We start from the raw sequence: 18,164 nt of genomic DNA on the forward strand, positions 1-18,164 counted from the left end.
CTTCGTGTGTCCCTTCTGCTAGTGGGTGGTCAGTCCATGGGACAAGCGTATGCAGCAGGACGGATGCTGGGTGTGCAGCACCAGTTGTTTTGCTCTTCCAGTCTGCTCAGATGGGGCCATACTGCTCACCAGTGTCAGCAGTGCCTCTGTTCCCATGCACACAGGACAGAGGGACTGTGGCAGCACACACAGCAGTGGGTGCCAGCGAAGGGGACCACAGTGCCCTTTGTGCTGCCTTCCCATTGTGCACTAGAGTCTTCGTGTTGGAGCAGCTGCAATGCTGGGAAGTGCTGGTTCTGCCATCAGTGGGTTGGATAGGTATAGATGAGTATTTGGTTTTTACCTTAGTTTTACTTTGATTTGTAACTTTTAAGCAAGTATAAAAAATGACTTGATTGCAATTTATAAGATAAGAAACACTTAGAAATTATCTTTGTTTGTTTGAATGATTGCTGCTAAACTAATTGATACTAAGCTGTCTGAAACTGGTTACTTGATTGCAGTTACAACTAAGTGTAGGCACTTTTTTCTGTTTGACTCATTTTTAAAAGAAAGCTTGTAAAAACCTTGATTTGCATGTTGCCTTTAAACAAGTGAACTTACTGTCCCTTCTTGTATTCCTTCTCTTCACTGTGCTGAAAGTAAACAGCTGGACTTTCCACTCTCTGTATCCATCTTTTGCAACAACTTTTATTCTGTTTTGTTTTAAATTTTATTGTTATTTGCTTCTCTTTCTGTGACACTTCTAAATCTAAATGTCTGTGGAGTTGGTGATTTCCTGCAAATCATACTGAATTCCCCCCTGGTATTTGACACTCTCATTGTGGGGTATGTAGTCTTGTACTTCATAATGGTTCTTTTCAGAGAAAATAAAGATGTAGTCTTTGATCCAAGAGACTTACAGTCCAGATAGTTTTACGCTTGATTGCCAGATCTGATGAACTTGAAAAAAAAAGTTGGATTTTTAAATCACCATGTGACCTTTTACTGGAATTTTATTATTAGCTTCTTATGCCTTATACCATGCATGATGTATGCAAGAAATGGGGACAAAGAGAAAGTGAGAAAGTGATATGAATTTTGTTGGTGTTTCTCTCCTTGTCTTTTCAGCAGCACTTTTCAATATACGCTAGAAGCTACCAAATCTCTGCGTCAAAAGCAAGGGGAGGGACCCATGACCTACTTGAACAAAGGACAGTTCTACGCCATCACCCTGAGTGAGACGGGTGACAACAAATGTTTCCGGCATCCCATCAGCAAAGTCAGGGTAAAGTCCCATTTCTTTCCTAGAATGGAGCTCTGCAGATAGATACAGTTGTGGTTGGTTGGCTTTTAATTAATGCTTTTTCTTGTGGGAGAGGACAGAGCAAACTTATTCTCATGCTCAGTGTAAAAGTGGGAGAGTAATATTGACGGTGATCTCAAATATTTTGGGATCCAGTTTTTTCAGAGGGTGATCTTATGAGTTAATTATATGCATATCTGCGTCAGTTTATGGTTTGGAAGAATGGTGATGTCACAGATAATGCACTTGACATTGGTGAACTTATCATTGTCATGATTAAAGAAAATAAATCCAAGAACTGCTGCATCTACTGTATAGTCCATCTTCACTCACTCATGTACTTCATCAGCCACTTTTCAGTGAATTTCAGATAAAATGTGCAGAGTTTAAATCCACCCTTTGTGACGTAAATTCTAAACAATTTGCATTGTATAAATGTGAGCTTTCACTTGATATTCACCAAAAGTATGAGAAATAGAATGATTTGCATCTTAGATTCCACAGGAAGAACTGGGGCTTGTATATGCAGCAACATCTACTTGGTGAATGGACTTCCTGGTCTCCTTGGTAATGTTTTTGACTTAGCGAATCCTAACCCAGTAACCTTGGAATGAACAATGAGCTTCAGAGTTACTGCCCTGTAAATTTTACCCTGAAGCTGGCAGGGCTGCATATGTATGAGGCTGCAAAAATGTTTCCATCCAAATAAATATGTACTGTAAAAATGTTGTGACTTCAGTGGAAGGAACCAATGAAAGTCAACGTGAGCAATGAAGCAGACAACAACCTATATGTTTCTATCATACGTGAAGTTTAGAGGGACTCTTCCTAAGCAGAGGCAATGTTATGGAAACCTGAATTAGCAGTTAATTTTTAGCCTGGTTTCCTGAGGACAGGAGGCTGTGCTGTGACACTTGGTTGAAGCTGATGTAAGACTTCTCTGTTGCTGCAAAGCTTCTTTCCTTGTCACCCATTCCTTACCCCTTTGTGGTGCCAGCTGAAACCAGCTGTGGTTCCATTGGTACAGCTGAAACAGGAGTCAGGAGCTCACTGCTCTGGCTGACGAACAGTCCTTATAGGCCTGATTTACTGCACAGCCACATGAGTTTTGAAGCTGTGGCAGCAGAAGGATGGAAATTGTAAAGGAGAGATGAGACCACATCCTTTTGGGGGATGTCGTTTACAGAAGATTGTGAAACCATATGCAACTTTCACGGTCGTGTTCTGTTTGCCAGGGCCCTACTCAGGCAACTGTTGAATTTATTGCAAATTCCATCCAAACCTGACAGAGGGGCAAGAGATATTGCAGGTATTAAACCTCTACAGGTTCCATGTAGGTGGTTCATAGAGGAAAAATATTAGTTTTTCCACCATGTAAGTGGTTCATAGAGAAAAAGATTAGCTTTACCACCATGGACAGCATTAGTCTGCGTGACTAGTGCTGGTTAGTGTACCAGCTGTCCAGCCAGCACAAACCTGAGGGTCAATCAGTACGCACAGGCATAACTCAGGACTCATCCGCAGTGTATACTGCCTCATGTCCACACAGTAGCTAGACATGGAAGATGTGCTGATGGTGTTCAGCTTTTGTAGGTGGAATGCAGAAGGTCCCAGAGCACATGAGGGGTTATGGTGGTGACTGTGTGGAGGGATATAGATCTTGAATTGTGTCTCAGCTCCTCAGCTTATGAAACAGCTTGGTGGTGATTTTTTGTGAGCTGAGTGTGTCTCAGTGTTAAAGGAAGAATGGGAAAAAAACATGATATTTAAAAGTGAATTTTTTGTTCTCTGTGGTCTATTTTTAGTTAACCTATAGTGATCATTCTTTCATTGTTTTGTGGGATTTTTCCTGTTTTGCTTGCCTACAGCAGGGTTTTTCAAAAAAGCTTTAATTGCTTGTGTAAAATTTTGCATAAAGTTTCAATCAATTTCCTCTGAATCACATAGTTTAACAAAGGAAATTCAGAATGTGAACTTAAAACCTCAGCAAAACTCAGTAAATAGTTGCACTGAGTTTGTCATTAAATACGTGTGTGCAAGAGTCCTGCTCCTAAGAAAGGTATTTGGACTGTGTATGCTAAAACTGAAAATGTCCTGCCTTTAGTAAATGAGATGAAGCTCCTTAACAGCACATCCCTTTCAGTGTAATGTCATCTTCCAGAGTGACAAGGAATCTGAACTCCAGCACTTTGACTGGACTCGGATCAGAATTGTAATTGGGGATCCTCTGACTTTGAAATTACCACTTTTTGCTTAAGAAAACTTAGACTTCTTAAATCTAAGAATATGATCAATTTTTTTTTTTTACTATCAAGAACATAACCCAAGGCCTTGCATTATTTTCAAACTACATTTGTTCTGCCCTGAGTCTTTAAGTGCATTGCAATATTGAACTGGATTAAAACCCAGGAATCCTCTACAAAGTACTGGGAGAGAGGGTGATGACTGGATCAGCATTAGAGGCATATGGGAGATTTTAATTTTTGTGTTTCTGACTATTAATTATTTTAACTAATGTGACTTCTGGTGTTGTTTTTCGTAGAGTGTGGTCATGGTTGTTTTCAGTGAGGACAAAAACAGAGACGAACAGCTGAAATACTGGAAGTACTGGCATTCCCGGCAGCACACAGCTAAACAGAGGGTCCTTGACATTGGTGAGTCTAAGAGGATCTCCAGATGTTTTGGGGAAGATTTCAGATGTGGAATGCTCTGATACCTTGCACAGGGATGTGGTGGAATATATTGGCAATGGCTGTGAGGTTTGTAACACAGTTTTTAGCAGTGCCTTGTCCTTGCTAGGACTGGGCTGTGGAGTCTGTGGAGCAGCATAGGGACCATGCAGAATGAATGCTCCTTAGTAGTTACACAGAAGAGCTGCCTCTTGCATGTCTGTTTAGTATGTGCAAAATACAAAACAAACACACTGCACTCCTGGGAAGCCCTAGTGCGGAGTGTTTGTTTCCCTTAGTTTTTCAAAGGCTGATCCAGACTTTGATCCAGTAACAGTAGCAGCCCCTGTAACAGTTATTACCTAATTGATGTGGAAATGCAGCCCCAGAGTGAAGATGCCATCACTGTTGTGACTGCAAAGGAGCACACAGGACTCCTACCCCCCAAGTTTTAGAGTCTTGCCGGTGTCAGCAGTGAGGGAGGAGTGAGCTCTGGCGTTCGATCCGGAGAGACCTGTTTGCCCTTCATCCCATCTAAGGTATTTACAAGCCCATTTCAGCCACAACTGCCCTATCCGCATGCTTGGGTGATTTTAGCAGAGGAAGAACACGTCTCTGCTGCCAAGGAGCCTGAAGTTGAAATCAGTGGCAGTGTCTAGACATCAAGCACTGCTCTCTTCCCACGTGCAGTTTACACATGCAGCCATCTGCAGGATTCCAGTCAAAGGAGTCGGCAAAACCAAAGCAGACAAAGTCTATCTTGTTTTGACCGCCTGAGGGAACCAAACCATTGAACGGCAGGAATGAGAGGGGGCAGAGAGCCCGACGAAATCAAAGCAGAGTTACTGGTAGGGAACACTTCAAGGCTTCAGGGTGATCAGGGAATCAGTCCTTAAGTGGTCTTACTCACGGTGCCTTTAGACTTTCAAATGCTGCAGTCTCCACTGGGGCTGGCCTGATTTAAAGGCAAAGGTATTTTGTCAAAGGAGCTCTTCCCGAATCTCCTCTATGCCTCTTGTCTCATCATCATTGTTCTGACTGTACTGTTTCCTCAACTTCTTTTTTCACTCCTTGGGTTTTTTTTTTGTTTTTTTTGTTTTTAAATTTGATTTTTCTTTTCTTGCCCTTTGGGGTAGTTAAGGCAGTAAAACTGCCACCCCAGACCAAATGACTCCTATTGTGACATGTTAAAAGAGCAAGTATGCCACGTCACAGATATTTCTGAAAGCTGTCTGTTCTTTTTGTGCTAGTCCCTACAAGTCTGCAGTGCTAATGCTCATTCCTTTGAAAGTATGTGCTGAGGATCTCGTTCCACTGCAGTGCCAACACCCACTGACTCCACCACACTTGTGGGGTCCTGGTACATTTCAGTCCTCTTACCCAGTGAGTCAGCTTATGATGCATATTCTGTGAAACAGTGCTCAGCAAAACAAGTGCTGTGCGTGAGCTGTGTTTACCTGTGTTAGAGTGAACATATTTTAATTTTCCATTAGTTTGAGATGAAATAGGTCTGTGCTGACTTTTGAGGGACTCTGGCATGTATTCTTTATTTGGACTGCAAACATGAGCAAAGCCTGGTGTATATAAGACTTACTGATATAGCACTCCTTGTCAGACCTAAGAGCTGTAAGAGCATGGTTCACCTGAGTTTCCAGCAGAAAGACCTAGATGTTGCTTGATAGTGTTTTCTTGGGAACAACTGAAATATGGCCTTAGCTCTTACCAATTACTTTATTTGTGAAGTACATTTCATTTTCTTTGGCATTTATATTATGGCTATTCGGCTTATTAGGGCAGAATGGCTCCCAGCTACATTTCCCATATAGGTATCAAGCTACATTTAGCAAAATCTTCCAGTTTTATCATCAGATGACATAATTGAGCAACTTTAAATTTGAAGTTGGCTGTGCTTGAACCAGATAACCTCCAGGGGTCCCTTCCATGCAAAATGATATTGAATGTTTTGAATGGCTCTGTGAAAATTTCCTTTTATGCTAAAAATTCAGATCCTTGAAGGGCTCCTGTAAAGGAATGCTGAGTTTATTTCCAGGCCCTGTGTAGTTAACAGAGAGAATTAGGTGTCTAAGAGTAGATTAGCAAATGCCAGGATATGCCATGGAGAATCATTTAAGCAGGCAGCAAGAGAAGCTTGCTAAGGACAGGGATGTGTATCAGTATTGTCCCGTCTTCAGGGGATGGCCTGACAATTTGCTGGTAGCCCCACTTCACTTTTATTTTAGATTTCACTCTATCAACAGTATATAAAGGGTTAATAATTATTAGACCCCTTTAAAACTATCTGTGAATAGCCATAAGTCTGCATCACCTGTTCCATAAAGTTTATAATCATTAATATTATTTCAACTTGATGTTTGTACATGTTTAACATCTGTGAATCCTTTTTAATTGTTTATGAATGTACTGTTAATCTAGAGCATGATAGGTTCCTTAGCAGGCAGAGGATCAAATGAATTTGGGATGCTGTAGTTCTGGGCTGCAGCTGTTCAGCCCTCGGATAGGGGTGACAACTGTGCTTGTGCTGCTTTCCCCAGTGGCACGGGTCTGTCTGCCTTATGGCCTACAGTTATTTTCTGGAGATCAGAAGAAATAGAGTGACTTATTCCTTCACTCCAGACATGCAGGGGTCACTGCTTTAATTTGTTCTGTGTGCTGCCTGGTGCACCTCCTGGGAGGAAGGATGGCTGAATGGATTAGATGCAGTACCAGGTCTGAAGACATGTTGATATTAATAGGATAAACATATACTGACATGCAAGCAAGTCCTTAGTGCTTGAGGGATAAACCTGAGGGCTTGACCCTTGTCAAGCAAGAGGGAAAGGTGTTTTCCAAAATTTAGGCTATGTGCTGTAATGGATTTTTCTGAAGAAGGAGAAAGGCATGTTCACTGTTTTTAGCAGGAGTAGGGCAGGGGGGAAGAGAACCAGCTGTCTTTTTCACAGTGCTATGACATTAGATCACTAGTTTGTTTTCCTTACAGAAAAAGTCAAATAAAGAATACAATACTAGATTGTAGCAAATATTGATTATGTTGAATCAGTACAATAATTGACAAATACTGAAACAGGTTCAAATATGAACATAAAGAGTGGGTGTGGAAGCTTCGTGCTCCAGAAACTTACCCATTTTTTTTTCAGGATAGTTTGTATTATTTATGTGCACAATACAAAAGCTACTACAATGGTATGTAATGTATTATTAAAGTTAAAATTTGCCATTGTTAAATATGAAGTTTACCTAACAAAAGAGGAAATAATTCCTGTAGAGCTGTTTTTCTTGCATGTTGAAAGAACCCTGATTTTCTCTGTGCGGTAATGCAGAAGAGGAAAAACTGTAGTCACTCTAATAGCTTTCAGATCTCCTTGGATGTAAATGCTTTCTTAATCAGCTGAGGATCCTTCTTTAATTGTCTGTAAATTGAAGGGAATAGGATGCACTTCTGCTTTTCAACAGACACTCCATGAGATTTGTGTATGGCAATTAAGGAAGCAGAGGCATGTGCTGGGGAAGGGAAGGGTTGGTGGGATGTGAGGTTCTGACAGCCTTTTAGGAGTGGAAAACATGTGTCTTTACAAGACATCTTGTTCATGTCTTTCCAAGGTGCACCTACACAGCACGCCCATATGCAGCAGTCAGTTGCACGAGGCGCTTTCTGGTGAATCATAAATTTAAGGGTGGGTGGATGTGTGCACATGCATTTTAAACTACTTATGTGTCTTCTAATTCCTCTCATTTGCATCCTCACATTGAGTTTAGATACTGAAGCCAATTACTTCAGTTGAAAAGGAGATCTGAGTTCACAATGGGAGTGAAATGCCTGCCTGCCCTCTCAAACAATGTCAATTTGCTACATCACCAAATACTTCCTGCTGTTCCTATGGTCAGAACAGTGATGTCCTGTCTTTTTTTTTTTTTTTTTACAGTAGCCAAAATCATTCATGTTTCACTTGCCTAGTGAGATGCCAGCATCCTTGTGTTTCAGATGAAAGAAAATTATACTGATTGCATGTTTCAAGTGTTAAATAATTGTCCTTGCAGCACTGGTTTTATTATAAATGATTTAAAAGCAGTTATTGCCTTGAAATTATTTTTTAGAGACCAACAGTTTAGGAGGGCAAGGGAAATGAATATTGAAACCATTTGTGTGTCTCACAGAGTACAAAAACATCCTCTTTCTATAACTGATTACAAAGCTAAGAATCAGCATGCTTCTGAAGCACAGATTTGGGGCGAACTAGATCAAGGGTGTGATCTCAGTCCTCTGGCTGAGTCCAATTACAACCCTCGAGGGATTCTTAGGAAATGTGTATGTCCCAGAGAGAGTTGATGCATTTGCATGAACAATCTGGAAGCTCCTTTAATAAAACAGATACTGCCTGGTATTTCTCTAAATCTGTCATCAAAAAAGAAGCGAGTGTGTTAAATTGGCCAGGAAAGGGAGAGAAAAAGGGGGCAAGAGGCTCTTTTTGATTATAAAGAAGACTTGGGAGTCATCTGTTTGACAAGGTTTTCCACCCTTACTGTGCTTGGGGGAGGGTTGGGTCACCTTTCAAATCTTCCTCCCTTTTGCTTCGCATTCTTTCTGAAATGCTAGCTTGTGGGTAATATTAACAGCCCTTTGGGAAGAAGTGAGGAGAAGGTGAAGATTTTATAGTCAGACAACTTAAAAATACTTTGTTCCTTTACTGCTGTAGTAGTGTACAAACTTTGGAAAAAGGATCTTTATGGTTCTTTGGGTGGTTTTTTTTGTTAGTTTGTGGTTTTGTTTGTAAATATGTGAATATGAATCCATAATCCAGTGCAGTAATTCATGGGAAAGTTGAAACGGTTGGGCAAGAAATGTACACTGATTATTTCCTCCAATTATAGCTCTTAGCCTTTTAGAAAGCTTCTTTAGGATTTACCATAATGTTGTTTATTTATGTCAAGGTTTGGACAGTCCCTTTAAATGCTTCAATAGCTTTTAGTTAAATATCCAGTTTTGACCATTCCTTGGCCAAGCTGATGAATGCCCCCACTCATTGCCTCTAGAGTCACACTCACTCTGTTTTGAGAGTAAGCAATATTTTGTTAAAACATTAGCTAGTGATATACTATGCAGAAGACTCAAGCTGCATTATACTACCTCTTTGCAATTAAGGTTAATTAATCATGAACAGTGCAAGGGGTAGTTAGATAAGCCAGCTGAAGAAGCAAAGATGTACTAAGAATTGTAAATGAGAAAGTCCAAACTTTTCTCATGAGTATTTTGTTTGTTTTTTCTTACAGCTGATTACAAGGAGAGTTTTAATACCATTGGGAATATTGAAGAAATTGCATTCAATGCTGTGTCCTTTACTTGGGATGTCAATGAGGAGGCAAAGGTGAGGAAAAGCCATGCAGATGATGTCTCTTCACAAGTACCATCCGTTCTTAGTCATTGTTCCACTGAGAAACAGTAGAAGTTTTTTTTCTACTTGCAAAGTCAGGTGTAGGGACAGACACACGGTGAATGTTTTCTTTCTCTAAATGATCAACTTCCTTTCTACACTATTAACATCTGCAATAATCAGTATTCTGTAAGTTAGACTGTGCCTTCCCTTTTGTTAGTGCCATTTTTTTCTATAGTGTTACACTTGCAATTTGAAATGAATGTATTTTTGAGGACCGGTGTGGTTTTTTTACTATTTTCGTAAAATGATCAAGTACCCTCAGGCATGGGGTTTTTCATTCAGGAATGTGACTGCTAAGTGGACCTATAAACCAGGACAGCAGAGCACCTTAACGAGTTTCTTACAGATAAGGTTATGCAAAGGCTGTCAGAGCATTTCAGCTGCATGGACTAGTGTGGGAGAAATGAAAAGCTGCCGGTAATTATAAGAACAAGTTGGCCCCTGGAAAGCAAACAAGGGAAATAGGCTGTGTAAAATGTGTGGGGGTAATGCAGTACTCTTGGGGATGTAGTTAATAAACAGCAAACACCGTTGAGCTTGGTGAACTCCTGATACTGTTTTCATGTTGAATACAGAATGCCCAATGTTCAAGTAATGCTATGAATCTTTCAGATACAGAGACATCTTCATGCATGATTTCCCACTGCATTTCTAACAGAGCACTAGAGAGATTGCATTGAGTGAGTGAGTCCTGTGAGAGACTACATTGAGCACGGAATGGTAGCATTAACACTCACTGTCCTGACTTGCTGACTGAAGGTGCTGAGGTTTCTAATAACAGGGACTTTCATCTCCGATGCACATCTTAGAAGAAAAGACAATAGTTCTGAAAACCCCTCAGCTCTTTCAGAAGCAGGCCTTGGTAAACAGAGTTGTACTTGGCCCAGTTGTAATGGTGCTGTATTTACTCATGTAATGATTAGGTTGTCACCACCCTAGATGTTCCCCTATTATGTGATTCCATTTCAAAATACAGCTGTGTGTTGTCCTCTGCTGTCACAACAGGTGACTGTTGTGGGTGTGTGATCATTATGCAGGCAAATACAGGAAATACAGATTTGGGATCTCCAACATGATGGACTTTCCTATGGACCTTTACAGAAGCACTGCTAGGGCTGGAGCATAGCAGTCTTGTCCTGCAGGCATCCACCATCCCTGTTGTCAGGGCTAGCAGTTCTTTAACACATGTTTGCAGCTACAAGCCAGACTTAGCAAGACAACATATTGATCTAGGAGCAAGAAAGTCATGTATACAATGGTCAGGTATTAACCTTGGACATTCTATTCTAATCTCACACCATTCATGCTGTCCTTGCCTCGTGTGCCAGAACATTAATAACACAACTGTCGCAATGGTCACTGGAAATAAAACATACTAGGATTTTAAAATAAAGACTCCTATGTTGCTGGATTAAAACAGTGTCAGGAGTGAAATTTAAGCTGCTTGTATTTCTGCAGGAAGTAGTCATTGAAATGCAAATCGGCTTATGCATATTTATTTTGGGGGATAGTTATCAAATATCTGATCTTTTAGGAGCTTGATCTGCAAATGTATTGATAAAAGAGGATTCATGAAATGCTTTGGTGTTGGGCTATCAAGCATAAATCAGGTTGTAGTGAAAGCTTATCACTTTGGCTGCACTAAAGCATTTCCCTCCCCACATGGGTGTACATGTACCCACTTGATCCTGTTGGAGAGCCTAATACAATAACCAGTTTCGCTGTGTCTGGGGATTCCCATAGGATGCCCCTGCGGTGTTGGAAAGCTGTGGACTCTGATGCACGTCACTGAAGGCTGTTTTTTCTCCAGCAATTACCTCATCCAAGAGAGATGAAGAATTTCAAGGCGTAATTACAACCTCTCTTTTCCTGAGCTTTTTGAATGATGGTCTTTCAACTGGCTCCATTGTTTCTGCTCAGTGTTGTTTTTCCTTTTCACCACAACTTCAAGATTAAAACTTAACCCCCTCAGAGGCACAAAGGCCTTTCTCTTCCAAGTCAGACAAAAGTGGCACAGAGCAGTTCTTTCCAGGGCCTCTGAGACTGGATGTGATGAAGTGCTCTACTGGCCTGGGAAGAAACAAGGGAAATGGACTCATCGTTGGAAGTACACAGGGAAGTGATCTGGAAAATCAAATGGTACCAGCAGAAATCACCTCCCCAAATACCGTTGGCTCTCCTGGGAGACTAAATCCTGCATCTAAGAGGATGTAACTGGAGCATCAGCTTTCTCAGTTTCCTACTCTACCTGGAGGGTAGCTGATTTAAAGCCCTCCCACATGCAAGCAGATCAGGCTCTCCCCCTGGAAGCCCTTCAGGATGAGGGTGTAAGAGCATGTGTATGGCAGCCAGAACTTGCCTGCTACCAGTGAGCCTGCTAAGGGTTGGTGAGGCAGTGTCTCGTGTGGGTCTTGTGTGTAAGAAACAAGTATTCAGAGGGTGCAGGCAGAGACCTCTCCCTACTGCTTCAGTAATGTGAAGGGAACTGGGCTGTTGGCTCCAGCTCCCTGTGCTCTGTGCCTCACCTTCCAACTGCTGCTTGGCAGAGCAAGTCAATGGAAAGGGAATCTTGCATGGCACATGTCAAGCTGTGCAATAATCTTGCTATTGCTTTCTGTGAACTAAGGAAACAGCACCAAAGTCAGAAACACTACTTGCTAACATTTCCTCTGCTGTGTCTGATTGGCTGCAGCAGTCCCTTGCCTTCTAGCAGAGCACAGTTGGATCTGGCACATCCTTACCCTTTTCTAGAACAACATCCTTTTCTTCTGGGGCTGTTATCTAGAGGTCACTGTGTGGCTTGTGGTTCAGAGCAGGATGCAGGGAAGTGAAGGGAGGGCTCTACAGCCATGTGTAACTCTACCTTATGCTTCCTTGAGACAAAAATACTGTGCTGTAAGGAAGCAGAGGTAGGAAAAGAAAAACAGTTTTGTACAATGCATCTTTGTTTCACTTCCACATTTAATTCTGTGTATAAATATGCAACATTTATGGGCAAGGTGATTTGTTGGCTCCCTTTGGTTGAACCTGAATGGCATGTTTGGTATTTTTAAAGGAGTTCTTTAAAAAAAAGTGAGGAAACAAACAGCAATTAACAGTAACTAGCTGACTTTTTATCCATCCTTTAAAAGTCTATTTATAATATGCTTGAAGGTAGGTAGTTGCCTTGTTGTTGCCCTATAGAAGATTTTGCTGCAGCATCTGACTGGTTGACAACGTTTCAGTGGAGGCTTTTGAACAAAGCTCAGATTCATTTTTGAGAGACAGACATCTCTGCTTGCAGTCTTATTGTTGATAGAAGTTAAGTTTGCTAGAAAGGTCATTAAGAACCAGAATTCTTTCTTATGGTCAGAGGAGAATATGTTTGTAATAAATCATGCCAATTCTTTGAGATATGCCTTCTCTCTGATAGGTAATTTGCTAATTAAAACAGTTACAATGTTGTTGCTTCTGAAATACTACATTATATTTTTGTGGAAAGTGCTTTTTAACCTTAAATTCAAAGATGTGACTTCAATGAACAGTTGCCTTAAAGAGACAAAAAATAGTTTTCAGTGATACCAAGAGATTACTGATTTCTGCTAAGCACCCAAGTTGGACATGAAGTAAACAGACATGTTAGTGGATGTGTTATTCAGACAGGTGCTGGCATACACTTTTTGGTGTGTACAGTACTTGTGCTCTGTGCAGTTGTTATGTATACTTCAGTGCAATCATTGTCCTGCTATATTTAACTGAAGTGTAGATCTTTAATCCAAAGCATGCTGAAGCCCCTGGGAACCTTTCCAATTATTTAATGAGTTTTGGCATAGCCCATACAGTAATAAACTGTTTTCAAAGAGTGAGTGATTTGCAGGATTAGGTTCTTGGATATTGTGGGCCAAAGTGAGCTCCAGCTCCAGTGAGCGCAATGGTAAAGTCAAGCTTCTAGAGCAGCATTGTCTCTAGCAGTGATTTGTATTGTGACAATCCATATTTTTTTGAATGTTGTTAGTGATACTAAGGACAGGCTTTGACAAGTAGAAGAATTATTTTGTTCTTAATCATGAATTTCCTTCTTAAGTTACATCAAATTTAATTTAATTAGAAAGGAAATTAACTTTTTCCTTACTCTCAAAATTTAAAGGCTGAAGGAAGAGTGTCTTCATTTTTGGGAGTTAGTACCAGAAATTATGTAGGATTAGACTCAGCTTTGCTACTGTAACAAACCATGTCTGTTTGTGCCAGTGTGCACATATGTGTGAGACATGCACACATACGTGTATATATTAAAGAAGAGTTAACCTGTGGTAGCACATAATGTTGAAATTCAGTGTATACAAATGGCTTGGTAAGTATGCATCTGGGATTCAAGGCAAATGGCATTTTTATGTAGTTGCCTGGGTGTGGTGTAGGTTGAGGAGGCTTCAAAAGAGTAGTGTAAACATTTGCTGGAGACATTTGTATTGAAATAAAACAAAGGTCTTACCTTTGTGTGGGATTTATAAGGTAATGGCTGGCAGGAGAAACTGTAAAACCACACTTTTTGTGCATAGGAGGAATGATGGGATTGATGTTAGTCATTTGAGAGACGAGTCATTTAACTCTTTGTTATTACAGTCTGGAGGGATGAACCTTTTTAAAACAGGTTTTTAAATACCTGTTGCCTAGGCCTATGTTCTCTGTATTGCCAGTATTCAGTAGAGAGACTGCTTTAACTTTCTGATTTTGTGCTATAACACATTCTTCCCTCCCTTCTGCCCTTGGCTCTTTCTGAGACAATGGGAGCCAGAAATGTAAATAGTAATAAAAGGCTTATATTAGAAGTTTTGTAATGTCTTTCATAGACCTTTAAAGTGTATAAGCTGGGAGACCACAGCAGGAGTCATGTTGGCTGGATTAAATGATAAAAAGGGAAATGCATTTCTGAGCCTTGCTTTCTCTTAAAACAGATTACTGTGTTTGTGTCTTGTACATCCCTAATTATGCTGCAGTATTTAACAAACAGTCAGTAATTCACATAATAGCAGCTACACCATGGAGGAGTGCCTTCCCCGAAAGAGCAAGTGCTTTTTCTAGACATGCTGTATAACAAACAGAGCAGTTCTCATTATCTTTGGCCACTTTTGAAACTTCCTCAGCACCAAATGTTTCCCCAAATTAGTGTTTCATTGCCAATGGCATGCCTGAGCTGGAGACTAGATGGGTGGAACTCTGACATTAATTGCTCTAATCTAAGATATGCTGACATTAAAAAAAGAAAGGCATCACTATAACGACAACCCGAATGTGTTCCTGATAGCAAAACATTGCTGAGTTCCAGTTTGCACAGAAAAGAAAAAAGTTTGTAAATTAATTCATGTGCAATCATAGTCACTTTTATTAATATAGCTCTAAGACAAGTGTAGACAAGGCTGCAGAGGGAAACAGTGATTTCTACCCTGCTGCTGTCATTTTTACTTAACTCTACATTTTCTAACCATATTAACCTTACCATGCAAGAGACCAGAGCAAGAAGGATCTGAAACCTGGGTATCTTCTAAGAGAAGTAGAGCAGCACTTCTTTGCATGGCTGCCTGTGAAGTTGGCTTGTCCCTTGTCTCATTGTGAGTTGGAGTACCTGCACTATGGACAGGAGCTGAGAAGGGAAAGTTGAGGGTTGTAAAGGGCAGGCTGTGCTTGGACAGGCAGATGAAATAATTTCTGCTCAAAGCAGGCCACTGCATTGGGGAGGTGGTTTCTGGTCAGAGCAGGGAGACAGAAGGGGACTGTCCAGATGTTTCCCCAGGTCCTGTTCACCATGGCAGTCTGCTGCAAAGTCATGCAAAGGAAAACAGACCTCAAAATCAAGTAAAAAATAGCTAAACCTACACCCTCTTCGCTTCCCTCTGCACACCCCCACCATGTTTTTCAAATCCAAAGTCAAGTGTTGTGCTTTACAGGAAAGCTAATTTAGCATTGTGTGGAGACAGAAAATATCCCCAAAATGAATGATCTGTGTTAATTCGAATCCTTCTGTCTATCTGCAAAGTGCAAAAGATATGACAGAAAGTATAGTACACTTCATGTGTGTGAATGTACAGTCATTGCTCCTCAGAGAAATCCTGATGTATTACAGTGTCAGGACAAGATATTGAATCTTACAGCATCTATCTATTATTCATGCTGAATAATCTGTTATTGCTGTATGGGGACTCTTTAAATGATAAAGTCTGTCTTCCCCAGCTGCTCCTACTCCACTCTGTGATTCTGGAGGCAGTGCAAAAGATGACACACAGTCTATGTAGTTGATTAAGGTGCAACAAGATTTTTTTTTTACTTTTCAGCTGAACATGCAGCAAAGGTGGGAGATGCACAGACTGCTGGGTAGATGCTGTGACAATGGTGCATCCCCTCTCATGTTTTAACATACGGTTTGGAAAGTTCCTGTGCAGAAGTATGGGCTAAAATATAGAAAGACCAGATTCTGTTTTATGCTAGACCTCATTACACTGCTGTGTGTTCCCACGCACTTTCAAGTGTTGCCCTGACACCGTAAAGGAGTCTGAAGGCACATGAAAATCCAGGCCGTTGTATTTCAAAGGTGTATGCGCCTGTATCCACACTTACCTTTGGAGCTGGAGGAGACCAAGTTGTAATTTGAAACAGAAATAACACTATCAGCTTCAAAATCAGAGTTTCACCTAGGGCCCTTCCCCGCCTCCCTCCTCTCCTCTCCCGCAGTTAAAGTTCAACTATTTCATTTGTAAATGCAGCTCTGTGATACAATCAGAAGCAGAAAGCAGAGGGGCCATTAGCTCAGTCAGGCAAACAAGCTGCTCTGGCTCCATCATAAAGACCCTGACTGGAATGTTAAATTCTGCCATGAGGATAAAGTATCCCCCATTAGCCCTGCCAGGGCCCTTCTTTATTCTCATCTGCCTTTCTTTGGGATGCTGCATTCTGGTCACTCACAGTTGGTTTGTTTTCCCTGTTTGTGAATCAGGGAGGGATTCCTTCATACTCTTCTTTCCCAAATCTTCCCAGACCATCATGGGTCTGCTGCCCTCTCCTCTGCCTGGTGAGGTGTGCATCAGGTCTATTTAAGAGACCTGTTTGAGATCTCTTCCATTCTGAGTGTCCTTGTTCTGTTGGAGCAGGTTTCACATCCTTTTAGTTCAGGAGATACATACGGGAGGTTTTCTCTGTCCTTTTCCTTACTCAGTTTCTTCCTAACAGTTTTGGGTTTTGTTTGTTGTTGTTTTTTTAAACTGAGGAAAAGTGAAAAGTAGAATCAGGTTAATACATAATCGCCCCAAATTATCATGTAATGTACATATTCCTCGCTGGGCAGAAAACTGGGATTTTTTTCCAGTTTCGTCTCAAGTTTCATGCACACTATCCTGATGGAATGCTATCAGTGGTATTTCAGTTCACAGCACTTGCTTCACATCAGAATAGTCCTTGGGAGACTTTGGTTGTGGGAGACCCTTCTCCCAGGTCCTGTCCAAAGACATGGCAGATGAGAGAACCTTGTCCCATGGTACTAATGGAAATAGAGAGCAGGAGATGACTGGTGGGTACCAACAGACATATGTAATTGTAGAAGGAGAGCTGTAGATGGATTTCTGAAGCACAGGCAAGCAGGGAAGTTACTGGGAACTGAATGCAATGTCAACTTATGTGGATGCTACATGACCAAGGGAACTTTTGAGAAGAGGTAGAGAATAGTCTTATAAATGTTTGCAAAACTCCATCCCAGTTTGAAAGACAGGGTGACGTGCATTTTTGAAATTGAAGAAAGACAGTGAAGGGCCCTTAAAGTGTAGATCAGGAGTATCTGTTGATGGGATGGAAGAAGGAGCACTGCTGATGAAAGTGGGAAGAAAATTTGTAAAATAAATAAAGGGGTAGGGCTGCTCTTTGCCCACTGAATTAGAACTATGAACTGTCAGAAGAACAAGCCAGACCAAACACAGCTGGAAAGGATGAAGCAAGATGATCTGTATTAACAAATAGTGCAAACATACAGAGTAGGTTTGTAGGGCTAAAAATCTGACATCCGCGTGATGCACATTTTAGGAGGTTTTATCTCGTGTTACTTTTAGTCAGTTCCCATGGACTGAGCAATTATTAGCAGCTGGAGCATCTGAGGAGTGTCTAGGACACATCATCTGGTCTGGTTCTTCCAAAAACAGTCCAGCTTGTATACTCTGAGCTCTCTGGTGTGAACCCAACCATGGTAACTTGGTATAACCAAATGATTCACCTCAAATGTGAGCTCCTGATCCAAACCAAAGCACTGGTACACGCCCTAAAAGTTTGTCCTTCTTCCCAGCGTGGGAGCGTCTGTGCTGGATTTAGGACAGAAGTGTGGAATAAATTTGTGAGTTGCCAGAGTTTGCATTGTAGCTGAATTAAAAACTTTTCTTTTGGGGTGAGGGGGTAGTGTATGTATCTGCTTTTATTTTCCTGTTTGTTGTCATGCGTTTCCGGAATTTTAATCATTGTTTGCTCCGCATTTTGAAAGTAATCTCTCTGGCACACAGATTTTCATCACAGTGAATTGCTTGAGCACAGACTTCTCCTCACAAAAAGGAGTAAAAGGGCTTCCTTTGATGATTCAGATCGATACGTACAGCTACAACAACCGCAGCAATAAACCCATCCATCGAGCCTACTGCCAGATCAAGGTTTTTTGTGACAAGGTAAGTGGAAAGCAGAGTTACCAGGGATAGAGGAGAAACCTTGTTAGGCAGTTTATTAATGCAGTATTTTAGACCTATTGAAATGTTTTTTCTT

General features: G+C 41.0%; 1 protein-coding gene across 1 annotated transcript in view; it reads left to right on the plus strand.

Annotated features, from left to right (window-relative positions):
- The window catches only part of GRHL2 (grainyhead-like 2 (Drosophila)), a gene marked incomplete at both ends in the record, with an annotated part of 27,355 nt that extends 9,285 nt beyond the window's left edge, over nt 1-18,070 (plus strand). The window contains 4 exons of the mRNA XM_009070786.1: nt 1,111-1,267; nt 3,828-3,939; nt 9,241-9,335; nt 17,912-18,070. Of these exons, the coding sequence (XP_009069034.1) occupies nt 1,111-1,267; nt 3,828-3,939; nt 9,241-9,335; nt 17,912-18,070 (523 nt within the window). The remainder of the gene's footprint in view (nt 1-1,110; nt 1,268-3,827; nt 3,940-9,240; nt 9,336-17,911) is intronic.
- Between the last annotated feature and the right edge of the window lie 94 nt (nt 18,071-18,164).

The sequence above is a fragment of the Acanthisitta chloris genome, unplaced genomic scaffold (genome assembly GCF_000695815.1).
Source record: "Acanthisitta chloris isolate BGI_N310 unplaced genomic scaffold, ASM69581v1 scaffold43772, whole genome shotgun sequence".
NCBI classification, from domain to species: domain Eukaryota; kingdom Metazoa; phylum Chordata; class Aves; order Passeriformes; family Acanthisittidae; genus Acanthisitta; species Acanthisitta chloris.